This window comes from Stenella coeruleoalba (genome assembly GCF_951394435.1).
Source record: "Stenella coeruleoalba genome assembly, chromosome: 20".
In the NCBI taxonomy this organism is placed as follows: Eukaryota; Metazoa; Chordata; class Mammalia; order Artiodactyla; family Delphinidae; genus Stenella; species Stenella coeruleoalba.
Genome location: NC_137166.1, coordinates 7,722,745 through 7,739,164, shown reverse-complemented (window position 1 = coordinate 7,739,164; position 16,420 = coordinate 7,722,745). Strand labels below are relative to the sequence as shown.

General features: G+C 42.6%; 1 protein-coding gene across 4 annotated transcripts in view; it reads right to left on the bottom strand.

Moving 5' to 3' along the window:
• Positions 1–16,420, bottom strand: part of CDYL2 (chromodomain Y like 2) — a 229,254-nt gene that overhangs the window by 102,350 nt on the left and 110,484 nt on the right. For all 4 annotated transcript variants that reach the window (XR_013825174.1, XR_013825175.1, XR_013825176.1 and 1 more), the window contains exon 2: positions 2,152–2,740. Coding sequence is in view for 1 of the 4 variants with exons in the window: in XM_079906385.1 (XP_079762511.1) it covers positions 2,152–2,740 (589 nt within the window). In the remaining 3 variants the exon portion in view is untranslated. The remainder of the gene's footprint in view (positions 1–2,151; positions 2,741–16,420) is intronic.

Below are 16,420 nucleotides of genomic sequence, written 5' to 3'. Positions count from 1 at the left end.
TTGTTAAAAACCCATCTTCTGGGCTCCACCCCAGACTTAGTAAATCAGATTCTACAGGATTTGCATTTTAACAAAGCGCCAAGGAATCTGACACACAAGAATTTGAGAACCACTGCCTTAGGCTTATGAGAACCTCAAGGACACCAACATTGTGGGATGCGATTAAACAAAAGGGCGCTTTGGGAACACCCAAAACCAAACAAAAGAGAGGCAGGTGGCTTCCTCCCCTCTGTCCAGGCATGGGCCCGAGTGGAGTAGAGAACATTCAACATCGGGGAAAAAATGAGGCCAAGAAGAGATCAAAGACAAGGAAGACCTGGGGAAGCACTCGAGGTTAACAAGGCCACCACTGAGGCCAGCAGGCTCATTCTCATCTGTTTCCCCGGGTCATGGGGAACCATGCTCCATCACCAGATCGTGAACCGGGCAGTATCGATGAGGCCCAAGGACAGGTTGCGCACAGCTAGCAGCCCTGCCCCGCTCTGGAAAAGGGCATGGAAGGAGAAGCATGCCTTCACTGAAACTTCTCTACAGGTCTGCCTTCTGTCTCAGCCCTGCAGTGTGGCAGCTAGAGTCAGCACGCTTCCCCGCCCACGTTCCCATCCCCCCACTCTCAGGGCAGCCACATCTTGAGCAGGGTAGAGGGCTGCTCCCGGCCGGGGTGCCAGCAATCACACCCAAGTTCCCTGAGCCTGCACCCAAGGAGCCTCACAAGCCCCCCTTCCAGAGACAGGGAATCCCTCCGCTGCTGTCACAGGAACGCCAAACACCAGTGTTTGTGCCAGGACTCATTTACACAAGCCCACTCCTCCCCAAGAGATGGATTTTTAAAACAAACAGCTTTTCCGTATGTTAGCAGGCAGAGTCATGTCAGCATCAGGGATCCCCAGACGGAAACATGAGTCAGTCTGGGGCAGAGACTGCTAAATAAATCCTGTTTGGGTGAAATTCCTCTCTCTGGAGAAAGAGGAACCTCAAAGCGGATCGCTCAGATTCCCTGGCAAGAATGCCTAAAGACGCCACGTTCTCCCCAGCCGGGCACGCCCTGAGCACCCTGAACTCTGAAATCATCACCCCTCTAACGTGCATCTGCCTCTGTCACCCCATCCTTCCGGAAACTCTCCCAACCCGTCCCACCTGCGTCCCGGCACCCCTATTCCCACACGCACTCTGGTTCCATCCAGGGCATCGGGTGGCCCTACTCTGTTGGGCATGGGTTGTCCACACTCGAGCAGGATTTCCTGACATCCCAAGGCTTAGAGTTCTGGCAGCTAAAGAGACAAATGCACCACGTGGACACACGGGTACCTGAGAAATGAAGGAACACAGGTAACAGGTGCAGACGGCTCACCTGAGAGACTCAGCCACTGAGCACTCTGTTGAGATGTCAGATTTGGGAGCTTGAATTACCTGGGTCATCGCCTCCTCTTTCCTTAATTTTGCTTGTGGGGACTTGGTCAGAGGGAGGGATTCCTGAATCTTTGCTGTGTTGCTTGTGGGAAGTGGCAAGAAGGTACAAAGCAAAAGAACTGGCCTAGGAGGGGGTCGGGGCAGCATTTAGGACCTAACACAGACATGGGGCCAGATCATGCATGTTAGCGAGAGATGAGAGGCAGGAGGCTCCAGCTTAAGGACCAGTTGGGAGAATTCCAAGTCCAAACTGAGAAGCAGCAGAGCCTGGGCCAGACCTCGCCTCTCCGGGCTACAGCGCTGAGGGCAGGAGACTGGAAGCAAGGGCTCTGGGAGGTGCATGCGGCCTCCGAAAGGCACTGGTCCTGTGGGGACATGAGTCTTGGGTCCTGATGGGTGAAGACTCTGAGCCGCCCTCAGAGCAGGGGCTCCAGAGCGGTTACCATGGCTTCGGGTGCCTTTAAGCACAACCAGGGATTTCCGACGCAGGACAAGCCTTGGCTGGAGCATCAGTGGCTGGGCCCCGGACCCGGCCCCGCCCCCCCCCCCCCCCCCCCCCCGCCGCCCGCCACGCATAGGTGTCTGTAACCAGTGCAGGCACGTAAGCGAGCCCACAGTGCCCTAGGTGAAAGAGACAAAGGAACAATTACTGCCTGGCTGAGGGTCAGGGCTGGGGTGGGGGCAGTGTGCTTCCCTAGGCTGCCCGCAAAGCCCCATCCGAGAGGAAGACCAGCCACGTACCGAGTCCGTTCTCCGCCAGCGCCGCGGGGCTCACGTGGCAGTCGCCCAGGTCCTGCTCACCCACGTCATTCAAATCCAAGCCGGGCTGGTGGGACCCGTTTCCAAAATGCCTCTCTTCCTTCTCGGAGCCGGCGTCCCCGTTTTCCATCCCATTCTGCGCCTTTTTCAGGGGCATTATTTGCAAGCCACTGGGGGTAGTCCTGTAAGACACCGTCTTGGTGGCCCTGTCCCCGCCTGCAGGGGGCTTGGCCGGATACCCTTTTTTCGGCTTGGACAGGGAAGGGTTGATCCGCTTCCGTTTATGGGAAGTCCCTTTGCTCTTGCCGGATTCCGAAGGTCTGTGGGACAGTTTCTCGACCGAGGGGCCTCGGCCGTCCCGCAGAAGCTTGGAGGCGCCGGACTGCTTCCCCGACTTGAGCCTCTTGTCCTTGGCCAGGTGCAGCCCGTTGAACTCATCAATGAACTCCTCGCAGTGCAGCAGGTGATGCTCGGGCTCCCACGTGTCCTCCGTGCTCCCGTAGCCTTTCCACCGGATCAGATACTCCCATTTTCCCTTCTTGTTCTTCCTCTTGTCTACAATCCTTTCAACCTGGGATGCAAGAGGAGAATCAGGAAACAGAGATAGACAGAAGAAAAAAAAAAAATTAGTCCCAGAACACAAGAACAACGCAGAGCCCTCGGGATAGATGCATCCGCCCTGGCCATGGGGCGAGCTGCTCCCCAGGCAGGAAGCTGACCCTCCCAGGAGTCTTCAAGAAGGCTGGTTTATTTTAGGACATCGCTGAAGGAAACTGGCGGTGAACAACAACCATCGTTGTTTCCCATGACAACTGCACGATGCCACACCTGCCTGGCTGCATCGACCTGTCCATCCAAGGCTTACTCTTACTCGAAATCGCATTGCAAGCGTTCACTGAAGATCTATATTCTTTTCATTGCACCAAAGTCGAATCAGACTTTTAAAGACCAATTTGGTGTGCGTTTTTCACCGTTACTCATAATAATAAGTAACACTGAGCATTTACATCATAGGCACTCTTCTAAATGTATCCTTACTTACAATGATACTAATGATTAGTAATATTCGCTGGGCATGTGTGAGGCAGACGCTACTAAATGCTGGCCATGGATGGTCCCATTTCATTTTCTCCAGACAACAACCCGATGCAGTAGGTGTTCTTCCTATCCGCACTTTACAGAGAGGGAAGTGGGGCTGAGAGATTGTCTCTCAACCAAGCTCCAAGCTGGTAAAAGCAGAGGTGGGATTTGAACCACTCTCACCCCAAGTTTTTTTTCTTAACCATCAGGCCATACCAACTCTCTCTCAACTATAAAAATCTTCCATATTGGCCAAAACTGACTCGAATCAATGAAGCCCAATATTGCCCTATTCGGCTCCCCCAGCTGCAACACAGGGGGTACAGCTGCGAGGTAAGGTGATGGGTGACATTTTTTGAGCGCCTATTATGTACCTTGCATAACCCCACAGGGTGTACCTTATTAATGCTCCGATTTGATAGATGAGGGATTAAGTATGACGCAAGCTGCCTACAATGCAGGGCTAAGAGGTGGTAGAGGTAGATCTGAGCATATATCTGGTTTTCGAGCCATGTAACTCCTGTCTATGTACCTTCAAAAGTAAGTAAATCTCTCGTCTTCAACAAGACATGGAAAAACACGCTTAGAAAATGCCAGTCCGAAGGCTAATAACTGGTGAATCGGGGGGAAGGGTGAGTGAGGCTTCACTTATTATTCTCTCAACTTTGCTATACATGTGAAATTTTTAATGAAAAAAATTGACAGAAAATTTCCAGTGCTCTACCCAAAAAAGAGCTAAATTTCAATGAAAAAGTAAACAATTATATTCAAAAGTTTACTATATTTTAATGTCAAGATAATATACTTTTCTAGGATGGAATTCGACCCAGTGAAATGAAGTAATAAGTGAGGAATATGCCCTCGAAACTCATGGAAAAAAAACCAATATGAGAGGGGAGAAGCAGTTACAGTTATAGTTGATAATTGTTAAAGATGGGTAATAGGTAAATGTGGGTTCATTATACAACTGTTTATGCCTGCATGTTGGAATTTTTATATGTCTTAATTTTTCCATAATAAAAATTTTTGAAAAGTGAGATTATCTCCCAATGATCCATATACAACAGAAGCTATGCAAAATAATTAAACGACTTCCATTGCTTTGCACTTAATAAATGTCTAAACAGCTAGGCCATATTGCCTCTTTATAATACTGCTTCTTCACAGACAATTTAAATTGTTTCCTTAATTGATCCGTCTGAAATCAAATTGGCCTATTTCTATGAAAATTTCTTTCCTTATAAAATGCTCTGTAAACATCTGTTTTAGATTTATTACATAATTTTTAGATGTATCACACGAACTCTATAATAGCTTGAAAAAGTAAAATCATGCCAAACGAATCCAACTTCCAATCTCTGAATCAAGGAATGGGACTAGCTGGGTATTCATTTGTGATAATGCTGCAGAAAAGTCAAGAGGAGGCTCTGGAGGAGCCTGCAGCTTTGCACATTTGTAGGACTTTGAAGGGGGAAACCCTCTGCAAGTTAACGGAGGGAGGAAAGTGAACAAGCAACATGGCACTGCTGGAAATAGCAGCATCCCTGAGAAGACCAACCTAGGAGTGTCAGGAGGAAGCCCAGAAATGTCTAAGGGCTATGAGGTACGGGATGCGTGTTGGCACGGAGGTCTCCAGCTTCAGAAAGCATGTGCTTGGCTCCCAGAATGGAGAACCTTCTTCCCCAGAATAAAGCAGAAAACCATGTTAGACAAACAGCCCACACAGTGATAGGTGGGTAGGTGGATGGATGGGTAGATGCATGGATGGATGGAAAAATGGATGGTTGAATGGATGAATGAACAGATGGCTGGAGAGTGGAAAACCAGCTCCTCCCCCAGTGTGGCCCCAAGGAGCCATGTAGACACTCCACGTGTTCCTGGGCAAGTTACTAAACCTCAGGTGACTCACCTAACAAGGGGGAAATAACAGCACCTACCTCGTAGGGTGATAGTGGAGGATATACAAATAAGGAGATTAGCATTCCAGAGTAAAGGTCACTGAATCTTGCATACCCTCCTGTGAATACAAACCTGGGTGGTGTCTAAAGATAATGTGTCTCCACCCTGCAGAACGTGAGCCCCTGAGGACACTCAACTCCTCCCCGGGAAGAAGACAGAGTCGAGTCCACCTACTTAGATAAGTCCTTCCAAGTGTGGGAGACGGCTGTGCAGAGGAGGGCTGCTCAAGAAGCTTGGGCAGTCAGCAAGGGTGTCTACATGGCTACTTGGGGGCGCACTGGGGGAGGAGCTAGTTTTCTTCCCTCCTAGTTACTGGAGGATTGAGTCACAAGTGGCTTTATGAGGGACAGAAAGGCCATTGCTTCCACCTCTGGTACCAACCAGAAAGCCACTGGGTGGCTTGACAGTCATTTCTACTTAAATTAACCCAATACCAACAATGAACAGTATTAACAGGATTATTAACGGCCTGACATGCAGGGGAAAAACTACTGGCTCTTCCACTTTCTATTCACATGACCCTGGGCAAGTTGCCCAGCCTCTCTGGGACTCAATGTCCCCATCTGTCAAACAGAAATAGTAATAATAATAATAATAGCGGCTTCCTGCAAGGTTGCTGGAATAAGGAATAAGGTGTGATTGAGAAAGTAAAGTGCCTTGAACACCACAAAGCACTACGAGGACATGAGTGGAATTGCTCTCAGAAATATAAAGCTTCAGGTGACAAAAGTGATTTTATATACATTATTTCTTCTACCATTTAAACCTTTTATAAAAAATGGGTTTTTTCAGTTTCAGAAAAACAACTGCTTTTTCTGAAAGATGAAAATGCCCACAAGGAGCTCAGGGGAGAGCTGGCCCCCAAACACCCCACCAGACTTTGAATGCGCCATCTCCTGGGGCCTGATCTCCTTCTTCACATCCCTGTACAGGTTTTCTGACCCTCTTTTCCTCTTCTTCTCGGGAGATCCTCAAATAGAACCAGAACTCTAGTCTGTTCTGTTGATAACAAAAGCCTACATTATTTAGGACTTGAATGTTAAATGACTGCAACGTTCTCTGTCTGGAAATCCTGTCTTTCCCTTAAGCTCCCCCCAACCTCCGCCACTGTCCTCAACTCCTCACACCTGTTGAAAACAGAGACCTGGGCCCCCAGGTGCTAGCAGCTCTGCTCTTGATGCCCCGCGCCCACGCTACCTGCACAGGCCTCGTGCACTACCTGAGGCTCAGGCCCTCCATATGGAAACAATGGTCAATTCCCTTCTCCTGTAGTTACCTAGGAATGTGTGAATGATGTTAAAAAAGCATGTGCTCACACACCTGCCACCTTCTCTATTCAAAGGTAAGCAATCTGAGGCCCTGGACGATTCCTTTGAGTTCAACCAAATCATTCATTAACATGTTCTCTCTGTGATCCCTGCTAACACAAGATGCAACTCTACTGCAGGTGGGGGCAGGGAAATTGAGGCAATTCTTACCAGCGCCACAATGACAGGTGGATGGCTGTCTCGTTAGGAATGAGGATGACAACAGTCACCTTTAGTGGTACATGCTAAGTTCCAGGAACTGTGTTAAGAACTCATAAGCTTTCCACTGGGCAGTATTCTCACCACGGACAGGTGAGGAAGTTGAGACTCAGAGAACTTAGGTAAGTTTCCCTCCATCACACAGTCAGTAGGTGGTTAGCCAAGATTGGAACCCTAGTTCGTCTGACTCCTCGGCCCAAGTTCTTGGCCACCTGGCTACACCTCACCAGTGGGAAGCCACCAGAACCAGGCAAGCAAGGTGCCAAGCATGTGGCCCACAAGCACTGAAGAAGGAGACGGCTTCGTGAAGTCCTGCGTCCAACACTGTAATGTGTGTCCATACACAAGGCACCGCAGGCCATGGCGAACCCACAGACCACCAGCATGGCACCCACAGGCTGGTGGGGACACAGTGCTTGAATGAGGGTGCACGAAGTCACAGGTGATAACAATTATGAAATGGGCTCTGAGGGTGAAGAGAAAGGGGCCGAGGGAAAGAATGGCTACTTCAAATTGGATGGACAGGGAGGTTCCTCTGAGAAGGAACGGGGCCTTCGGAGATGGAGAAAATTTGGACCAGTGAGAGGCCTTTCCAGGCAGCAGGACAGCCTCCTCAGCTGTTCACTGGCAGGTGACCCAATAACACCACGACCACCTAACACTCACTCAGCATTTACCAAATGCCAGCCACTGTCCTATGTGATCCCTACACAGTAATGTAATATTATACATGTTAACTCATTTAATCTTCAAAATACCTGAACGAGGTAGGTCACTTTATTCTCTTTTTGACAAAGGACAAAGCTGAGGTGCCCAGGGATTAAGGACCTTGGCCAAGACCCCACCTCTGACAAGCAGCAGAGAGTTAAGACTTGGTTTGATGCATCCTGGCTCCAGACCCCATGCTTTCAAGGATGACACCATTTCCACTCCCCACTCTTGTTCAGTGAGCCCAACCTGACTGAGGCTGATGGCATACGTGCAACTTCTGATGCTCCCCCCAACTCCTGCCGGGTCACAGAAAACCTACAGCATCTTTACATGGCTTGAAAGTGGCCTCTCAAAGAAAACTCTAATTCAAAAAGATACATGCACCCCAATATTCATAGCTGCACTATTTACAATAGCCAAGACATGGAAACAAATGTCCATCAACAGATGAATGGATAAAGAAGATGTGGTGTATATATATATATATATATATATATATATATATATATATATATGTGTATATATATATATATATATATATATATATATATGTTGGTATATAATATATACAATGGAATATTACTCAGCCATAAAAAATGAAATAATGCCATTTGCAGCAACATGGATGGACTTCACCTATCATACTAAGCGAAGTAAGTCACACAGAGAAAGACAAATATCATATGGTATCACCTATATGTGGAATCTAAAAACTATAACACAAATGAACTTATTTAGAAAATGGAAACAGACTCAGACATAAAAAACAAACTTGTGGTTACCAAAGGGGAAAGGGGAGGGGGGGATAAATTAGGGGTCTGGCATTAGCAGATACACACCACTAGTTATAAAATTGATAAACAACAAGGTCCGACTATACAGCACAAGGAACTACATTCAATATCTTGTAATAACCTATAATGGAAAAGAATCTGAAAAAGAATAGATATATATATGTAAGTATAACTGAATCACTTTGTTGTACACCTGAAACTAACACAACACTGTAAACCAACTATACTTCAATTTTTAAAAAAAGTAGCCTCCTGAGCTTGACTCTCCTGGGGTCTCCCAGCATGCCATGTGGGCCTCCCTCCCCTCCTGCTCCAATTCTCCATTGGTTCAAAGGAAAAAAGACTAATCATCAGTCATATTCCCTATCCCAGCCTCCCATCAAACCAAAAGAGTATATAAAATGACAATAGCTCGGGAATCCAGGATGATCAACGAAGGTTTTCCAGACGCTGGAAGGAAGGCCCCTCACGCCAGATGGCGTTGGATGAGAAACTTTGGGTTACTAGTACATGTCTTAACCTCTGAATGCGAAGAACAAGGCCAAAAAGGAATAAAGGAAGATGATGTCCACAACTGCTGTCTACCCACACATACACCAGAGCAGCCATCCTTGGACATTACCCAGATTCTGGACCTCAAACCCCACACCCACAAGGACCTCTCTTTCTACATCCTTTTAACATCCTGGGACAGCTTCCTTGGAGGTAGAGAGGCACAGGCTCCCATCTTTATGACTTGGGGTATGAAGTCCTCAGAAAGAGTAAAGACGGGACAAGTTCTGGGGACAACCAGGTATGGACTGTTTCAGGTCTAGAAGATGGTGGTTGCTTCAGATTATCTAGTCAGAGAAGAAGGCAGTAAGAAGACGTGGCACGTCCCACTCAGTCCAGCCAAACTACAGTATACTAAGGATACAGCTGCAGACCAAGAAATTCGGCTCAGAGCCATGCAATTCAAGCTAGCATCGGGTGAGGGACTGAATGGGGAACACAGCAGCATCCAAGTGAGGAGGGGACCAAGAGGAACTCCCACACCCACTCTGTTGGAAAACACTAAACCAGAGAGACTTCTGTTTGATCAAGAGCACACAGACAAAAACTGGTAACTTATTTATAAAAACTTCTAAAACAGAGCAGAAGCAAACAAGAACTACAGTCCTGCAGCCTGTGGAACAAAAACCACATTCACAGAAAGACAGACAAGATGAAAAGGCAGAGGGCTATGTACCAGATGAAGGAAGAAGATAAAACCCCAGAAAACAACTAAATAAAGTGGAGATAGGCAACCTTCCAGAAAAAGAATTCAGAAGAATGATAGTGAAGATGATCCAGGACCTCGGAAAAAGAATGGAGGCAAAGATCAAGAAGATGCAAGAAATGTTTAACAAAGACCTAGAAGAATTAAAGAACAAACAAACAGAGATGAACAATTCAATAACTGAAATGAAAAATACACTAGAAGGACTCAACAGCAGAATAACTGAGGCAGAAGAACGGATAAGTGACCTGGAAGACAGAATGGTGGAATTCACTGCTGTGGAACAGAATAAAGAAAAAAGAATGAAAGGAAACGAAGACAGCCTAAGAGACCTCTGGGACAACATTAAATGCACCAACATTCGCATTATAGGGGTCCCATAAGGAGAAGAGAGAGAGAAAGGACCAGAGAAAATATTTGAAGAGATTATAGTCGAAAATTTCCCTAACATGGGAAAGGAAATAGCCACCCAAGTCCAGGAAGTGCAGAGAGCCCCAGGCAGGATAAACCCAAGGAGAAACACGCTGAGACACATAGTAACCAAATTGACAAAAATAAAAGACAAAGAAAAATTATTAAAAGCAGCAAGGGAAAAACGGCAAACAATATAAAAGGGAACTCCCATAAGGTTAACAGCTGATTTCTCAGCAGAAGCTCTACAAGCCAGAAGGGAGTGGCATGATATATTTAAAGTGATGAAAGGGAAGAACCTACAGCCAATATTACTCTACCCGGCAAGGATCTCATTCAGATTCGATGGAGAATCAAAAGCTTTACAGACAAACAAAAGCTAAAAGAATTCAGCACCACCAAACCAGCTTTACAACAAGTGCTAAAGGAACTTCTCTAAGTGGGAAACACAAGAGAAGAAAAGGACCTACAAAAACAAACCCGTAACAATTAAGAAAATGGTAATAGTAACATACATTTTGATAATTACCTTAAACATGAATGGATTAAATGCTCCAAGCAAAAGACACAGGCTCACTGAATGGATACAAAAACAAGACCCATATATATGCTGTCTACAAGAGACCCACTCCAGAACTAGGGACACATACAGACTGAAAGTGAGGGGATGGAAAAAGATACTCCATGCCAATGGAAATCAAAAGAAAGCCAGAGTAGCAATACTCATATTAGATAAAATAGACTTTAAAATAAAGAATGTTACAAGAGACAAGGAAGGACACTACATAATGATCAAGGGATCAATCCAATAAGAAGGTTTAACAATTATAAATATATATGCACCCAACACAGGAGCACCTCAATACATAAGGCAACTGCTAACAGCTATAAAAGAGGAAATCGACAGTAACACAATAATAGTGGGGGGACTTTAACACCTCCCTTACACCAATGGACAGATCATCCAAACAGAAAATTAATAATGAAACACAAGCTTTAAATGACACAATAGACCAGATAGATTTAATTGATATTTATAGGACATTCTGTCCAAAAACAGCAGATTACACTTTCTTCTCAAGTGCACATGGAATATTCTCCAGGATAAATCACATCTTGGGTCACAAATCAAGCCTCAGTAAATTTTTAAAAATTGCAATCATACCAAGCATCTTTTCTGACCACAAGGCTATGAGATTAGAAATCAATTACAGGGGAAAAAAAAAACCCTAAAAAACACAAACACATGGCGGCTAAACAATACGTTACTAAATAACCAAGAGATCACTGAAGAAATCAAAGAGGAAATCAAAAAATACCTAGAGACAGATGACAACAAAAACATGATGATCCAAAGCCTATGGGATGCAGCAAAAGCAGTTTTAAGAGGGAAGTTTATAGCAATACAAGCCTACCTCAAGAAACAAGAAAAATCTCAAATAAACGATCTAACCTTACACCTAAAGGAACTAGAGAAAGAAGAACAAACAAAACCCAAAGTTAGTAGAAAGAAAGAAATCATAAAGATCAGAGGAGAAATAAATGAAATAGAAACAAAGAAAACAACAGCAAAGATCAATAAAACTAAAAGCTGGTTCTTTCAGAAGATAAACAAAATTGATAAACCATTAGCCAGACTCATCAAGAAGAAGAGGGAGAGGACTCAAATCAATAAAATTAGAAATGGAAAAAAAACCTTCTAAAATACATCAGAACAAGATCATAAGTAAAAAATTCTCTGTAATAACCTACTAAGAAAAGTACTACTATACATTTTTGGATAGCATTTGTGTCATGTTTTCAAAGACTACAGAAAATATGGCCTCTGTTTTTAAAAGATAGAGAGAGGAAAAAAAGATGAATGATGAAATGAAATAAACAGGTTGAGTAGGGAACTGAATTGAAAGTAGACCCATTTATATAAGAAAGGATGTAAGGAAACCAAAGGGGGAAAAAGAAAAAAAAAAAAAACACAGGCAAAGAAATAAAATTCCCATTGGAACCAGGAAAGGACAGAGCCAACACGCACAAAATGAAATCAGTGATGTATATGACATACGTGAAGAGCTCTCCAAGAATGCAGAAGAAAAGGACACAGAGATTTTTAAAGAAAACATTAAGGAAAATGAGTGTAGGCATCCAGGAGGGTTAACAGAGACCCAAGCAATGTAAGTCTGACAAAGGGAAAAAAATCAAAATGGGACAAGAACATTAATAAAGCATAACAGAAGAGATCTCTGTACCTTGAGTCTGTAGGTCAAAAAAAGATCTCTGATGGCGGAAGCAAAGGTTGAGAATAAATCAACTTTATTTCTATTCTTACAAAACTTAATTTCAAAAAATTAAACTCCCTACCTCACACCCCAACCTTCCCCCATCCAAAACTGTACAGAAGTTGAAAACATAAATATTGTAAACTTAAGAATTCTAAAACCAGTCAAGTGGACCTTCAGTTGGGAAGGAAGGAGGAAGACATTTCGTTGGTTAAAGGACAAAACATAAACTAACCCATTAAAAAAATGAGCCTGGAGGATCTCCTAATGCCAGAAAATAAGAAATGTTCAACCAATCAACCCCAAACGATGGCAGTGGAATGCCAAAGGAGCCAACTGGAAGAGGTCCCAGTGGCCAAAGCTGGAATAATTTGAATAATAAATAGGTTATACATGTATAACCTAAAGAATAAAATAAATACCCATGAGTTCACCTGATATAAATAACTGAATTAATTATCAGAAGTTGGCCTGCAGGCCAAATCTGGCCCAGTGTCTGTTTTTAAGAATAAAGATTCATTGGAACACACCACGCCCATTCATTTATGTATCATCTATGGTGCTTCACGCTATCAGAGTCAGTTGTGTAACAGAGACTGTATGGTCCACAAAGACTAAAATATTTGCTGTATGGTCCATTACAGAAAAAGCTTGCTGACTCTGGAATAAATAAACAAATGGGAGAAGGGACAAATATTCCTTAGAGCTGAATTCCAAATAACAAATGTAAAAAGAATAAGGGAAATAGAAAAATCACCATTAGAGCACCACAGTAATAATTGCTACAGACAAGAGCCACAGATGGATGCTAAAACTAGTCGGTAAAACTTTAAAGAGAAAGAGGATATTTGCATAGCCTGAAAATATCTCCCCCGACATATTTATGAACTATCATGGTCGTTTGAACAGATGCCCACCAATCGATCCTCTTCCCTTTAGGAGGTGCAGCTTAATTCCTCTCCCCTTAAGTGACTGGACTTAATGACCCCTTTCTAACAAACAGAGTATGCAAAGGAAAAAAAGAGTACCTGTACGGTGCAGAAACCTGGCCCACACCAGTGATCAAGGTTACATCACCTGCATAAATCGTGTAGCTGGCATGTATACTCTGATCTGATTCACTGAGAAGCACACTTCCCCTTTGTGGTATAATCCCCCAAACCCATAACCTATTGATTACACATCAGACAAACCCAAATTGAAGGACAGTCTACAAAATATTTGACCAGTACACTGGAAAAGTATCAAGTCACAAAATACAAGGAGACCAAGATATGGCCTTAGATTGGAGGTGACTGAGGAAAAGCAGTAACTAAATGCAATGTGGTATCCTGGACTGGATCCTGAAACAGAAAAGGATGTTCGTGGAAACACTGGTGAAATCCTAATAAAGTATGTAGGTTAGTTTACAGAGTAGAACCAATGTTAATTTCTTAGTTTTTATAAATGTACATGGTGTAAGATGTAAATAATCATGAAAACTGGCTAAGGGGTATATGGAAACTTTGTACTATATAACTCTTCTGAAAATACATAATTATTTCAAGTTTTTTTTAACATACAATTGCAGGTTACGCAAAAACTTTAAAAAAAAGCATGTGAATAATGGGAACAGCAATCATAAAACCTAACAATTCCAGGTACTCATTATATACTTATTCGCTTAGTAATAAAAAATAAGAGAAAGAACAAAAATATATCAGGCAGGATCAAATTTTGTAAAGAATATCAAAGTAAAATTTGAGGAGCAAAAATGCATTGAATAGGAAAGGAAATTTTTTAATTAAAAAATACTCACTAAATACATAATAGTTATGAACTTTTCTGTATCAAATAACAGACCCAAAAGTAACTTTTAAAAATTCAACAGAAAATTGGTAGAAACAATTTGAACTGAAGACTTAAACTCAATACTTTCAGACTGAGACACATCAAGCAGATGAAAAATATGGATATAAAGAATCTGACATATAAATATGATGGTTGATCAAGTAAATATTACATATATTTGTATGAACACAAATTTTAACTGCATAATTTGTAAAGAAAAGAAACTCTACAAAATTTCAAGAAAATCATCCATGGAACACTTATAAAAATTGATTAAATATGAAAATGTAAGAGGAAAATAATCCCTAATGAATGCAAAAAAAGAGATATTTTACAGACTGTGATTTCTAAATACATACAATGCTATAATACTAGACAACACAATTTAAAAATAAATCCCAACCACTTATAAATGAACAAACGACCCTAAGTAACCATCAAATAAAGAGCTAAGAAAAAACTGCAATAACATTTTTTCAAAAATCAAAAAATGAGTATACACACAGTCAAATAGTTGGGAGGCAGAAATAAAGAAGGAAGATAGAAGTTAAAACATCTACCCTCAGTAAGCAGTAAAAGAAAACAAATACTCTTGGGCAGAAAGAGGAAAGAATAAATATCAAAGCAGAAATTAACAAACTAGAAAATGTAAAAAAGCTGAACTCATTGACATTCAAAAACTGATTTTTGAAATAAAGAGGAAAAATGGCAGAGTAGGCAGCTCCAAGGGTTTGTTTCTCTACAGAAACAATGGAAAATCAAGCAAAAACGTCAGAATCAACTGTTTTAGAATTCTGGAAGACAAGGTTTGTAGCAACCAAACTGAAGGCTGAATCAAGAAAAACACAGTTCAAAAACAGTAGGAAGCTTTTTGTCACTTTTACTTAGTTTTGCCCCACCCACTCCCCAGCTCAGTAGCAGTCTTGAATAAAGCAGCCCATATCCCCAGTATGGAACCACGGTCCTTGGTTCTGGAGGAAGAAAAGCAATCCTTCTCCTCAAAGAACTGTGTTTGTTCTAACTTGTCTAGGAGCTACCTGAGGAATGACGTAAGCACTTGTTTTTGTTCTCCTCAAAACTTACTTAGGTTGGAAAATAGCTAGGCAGAGTCATTCTTTGAAAACAATGTATGCAAATGCACAATCTCCTGCCAAATGGGACAAAAGAGTACAAGTGAGAAAAACAATAGACGCACCAAAAGCCTGGGAAGAAAAGATGAAGAGTTTCCTTGGGAAATTCGGGGATTCAGAAAAGCTACATACATGTCCAAGGCAGGATACATGCCCAGAAAAGATGGCCCTAAAACTTTCCCCTCTGGCTGATCTCTAAACTTAGTGCATCCAGGAAGTGAAGACTAAGGCAGACTTGTAAATGCCCTGGCTAAGCACTGAAGGAATGTCCCAACACAGAGCCAATCTGAAAAGCCAGAGGGAGGCTTGCTTGCTTGCTTCCTTCCTTCCTCCCTCCCTCTCTTCCTTCATTTCTATTCTTTACTTCCTTATTTATTTCTCCTCGCATGCAAGGAAATCTGTCACAACCAGCTTAACACAAGACAAAGGAACAGAGAGTTCATAGACCACACATGACAAGGAGTACAGACTTTAAAAAAACAGTTTAGATAAGCCTCTAAACAAACAGCAACAGTCCACAACAAGCAACAAGAACAAACCCTGACAAGGGGGGAAAGTCTAATTTCCAGAGTTACCACATTATAATATTCAAACTGTCCAGTCTTCAATAAGAAATTATGAAACATTCAAAGAAACAAGAAATATGGCCCATTCACAGAAGAAATTAACAGAAATTTCCCCTAAGAAAGGAAAGACATTGGACTTACTAGACAAAGGCTTTGAATTAACGGTCTTAAGTATTCTCAAAGGGCTAGAGAAAACCATGGACAAAGGGTTAAAGTAAGCCAGAACAACAATGTCTCAACAAATAGACAACATCAATAAAGCAATGAAAATTATGAAAAGGAACAAAAGAAATCTGGGAGACAAAAAGCACAATAACATACATGAAAAATCCACATGAGAGTTTCAATAAAAGATGTGAAAAGGCAGAAGAAAGAATCGGCAAATTTGAAGATAGTTCAATTAAAATTATCCAGTCTGAGAAGCAAGAAGAAAAAAATAAAGGGAAATAAACAGAGCCCAAGAGACCTGTGGGACACTGTCAGGAGTAACAACATACACACATAATAGGCGTTCTGGAAGAAAAGGAAAAAGAGAAAGGGGCAGAAAGACTATTTAAAGAAATAATGGCCAAAATTGTCCAAATTTGATAAAAGATGTAAGTGTACATATTCGAGAAGCTCAACAAACTCAAAATAGGATAAGCTCAAAGAGGTCAACACTGAAGATACATTACAATCAAACAACTGAAAGACAAAGTCAAAGAGAGGATCTT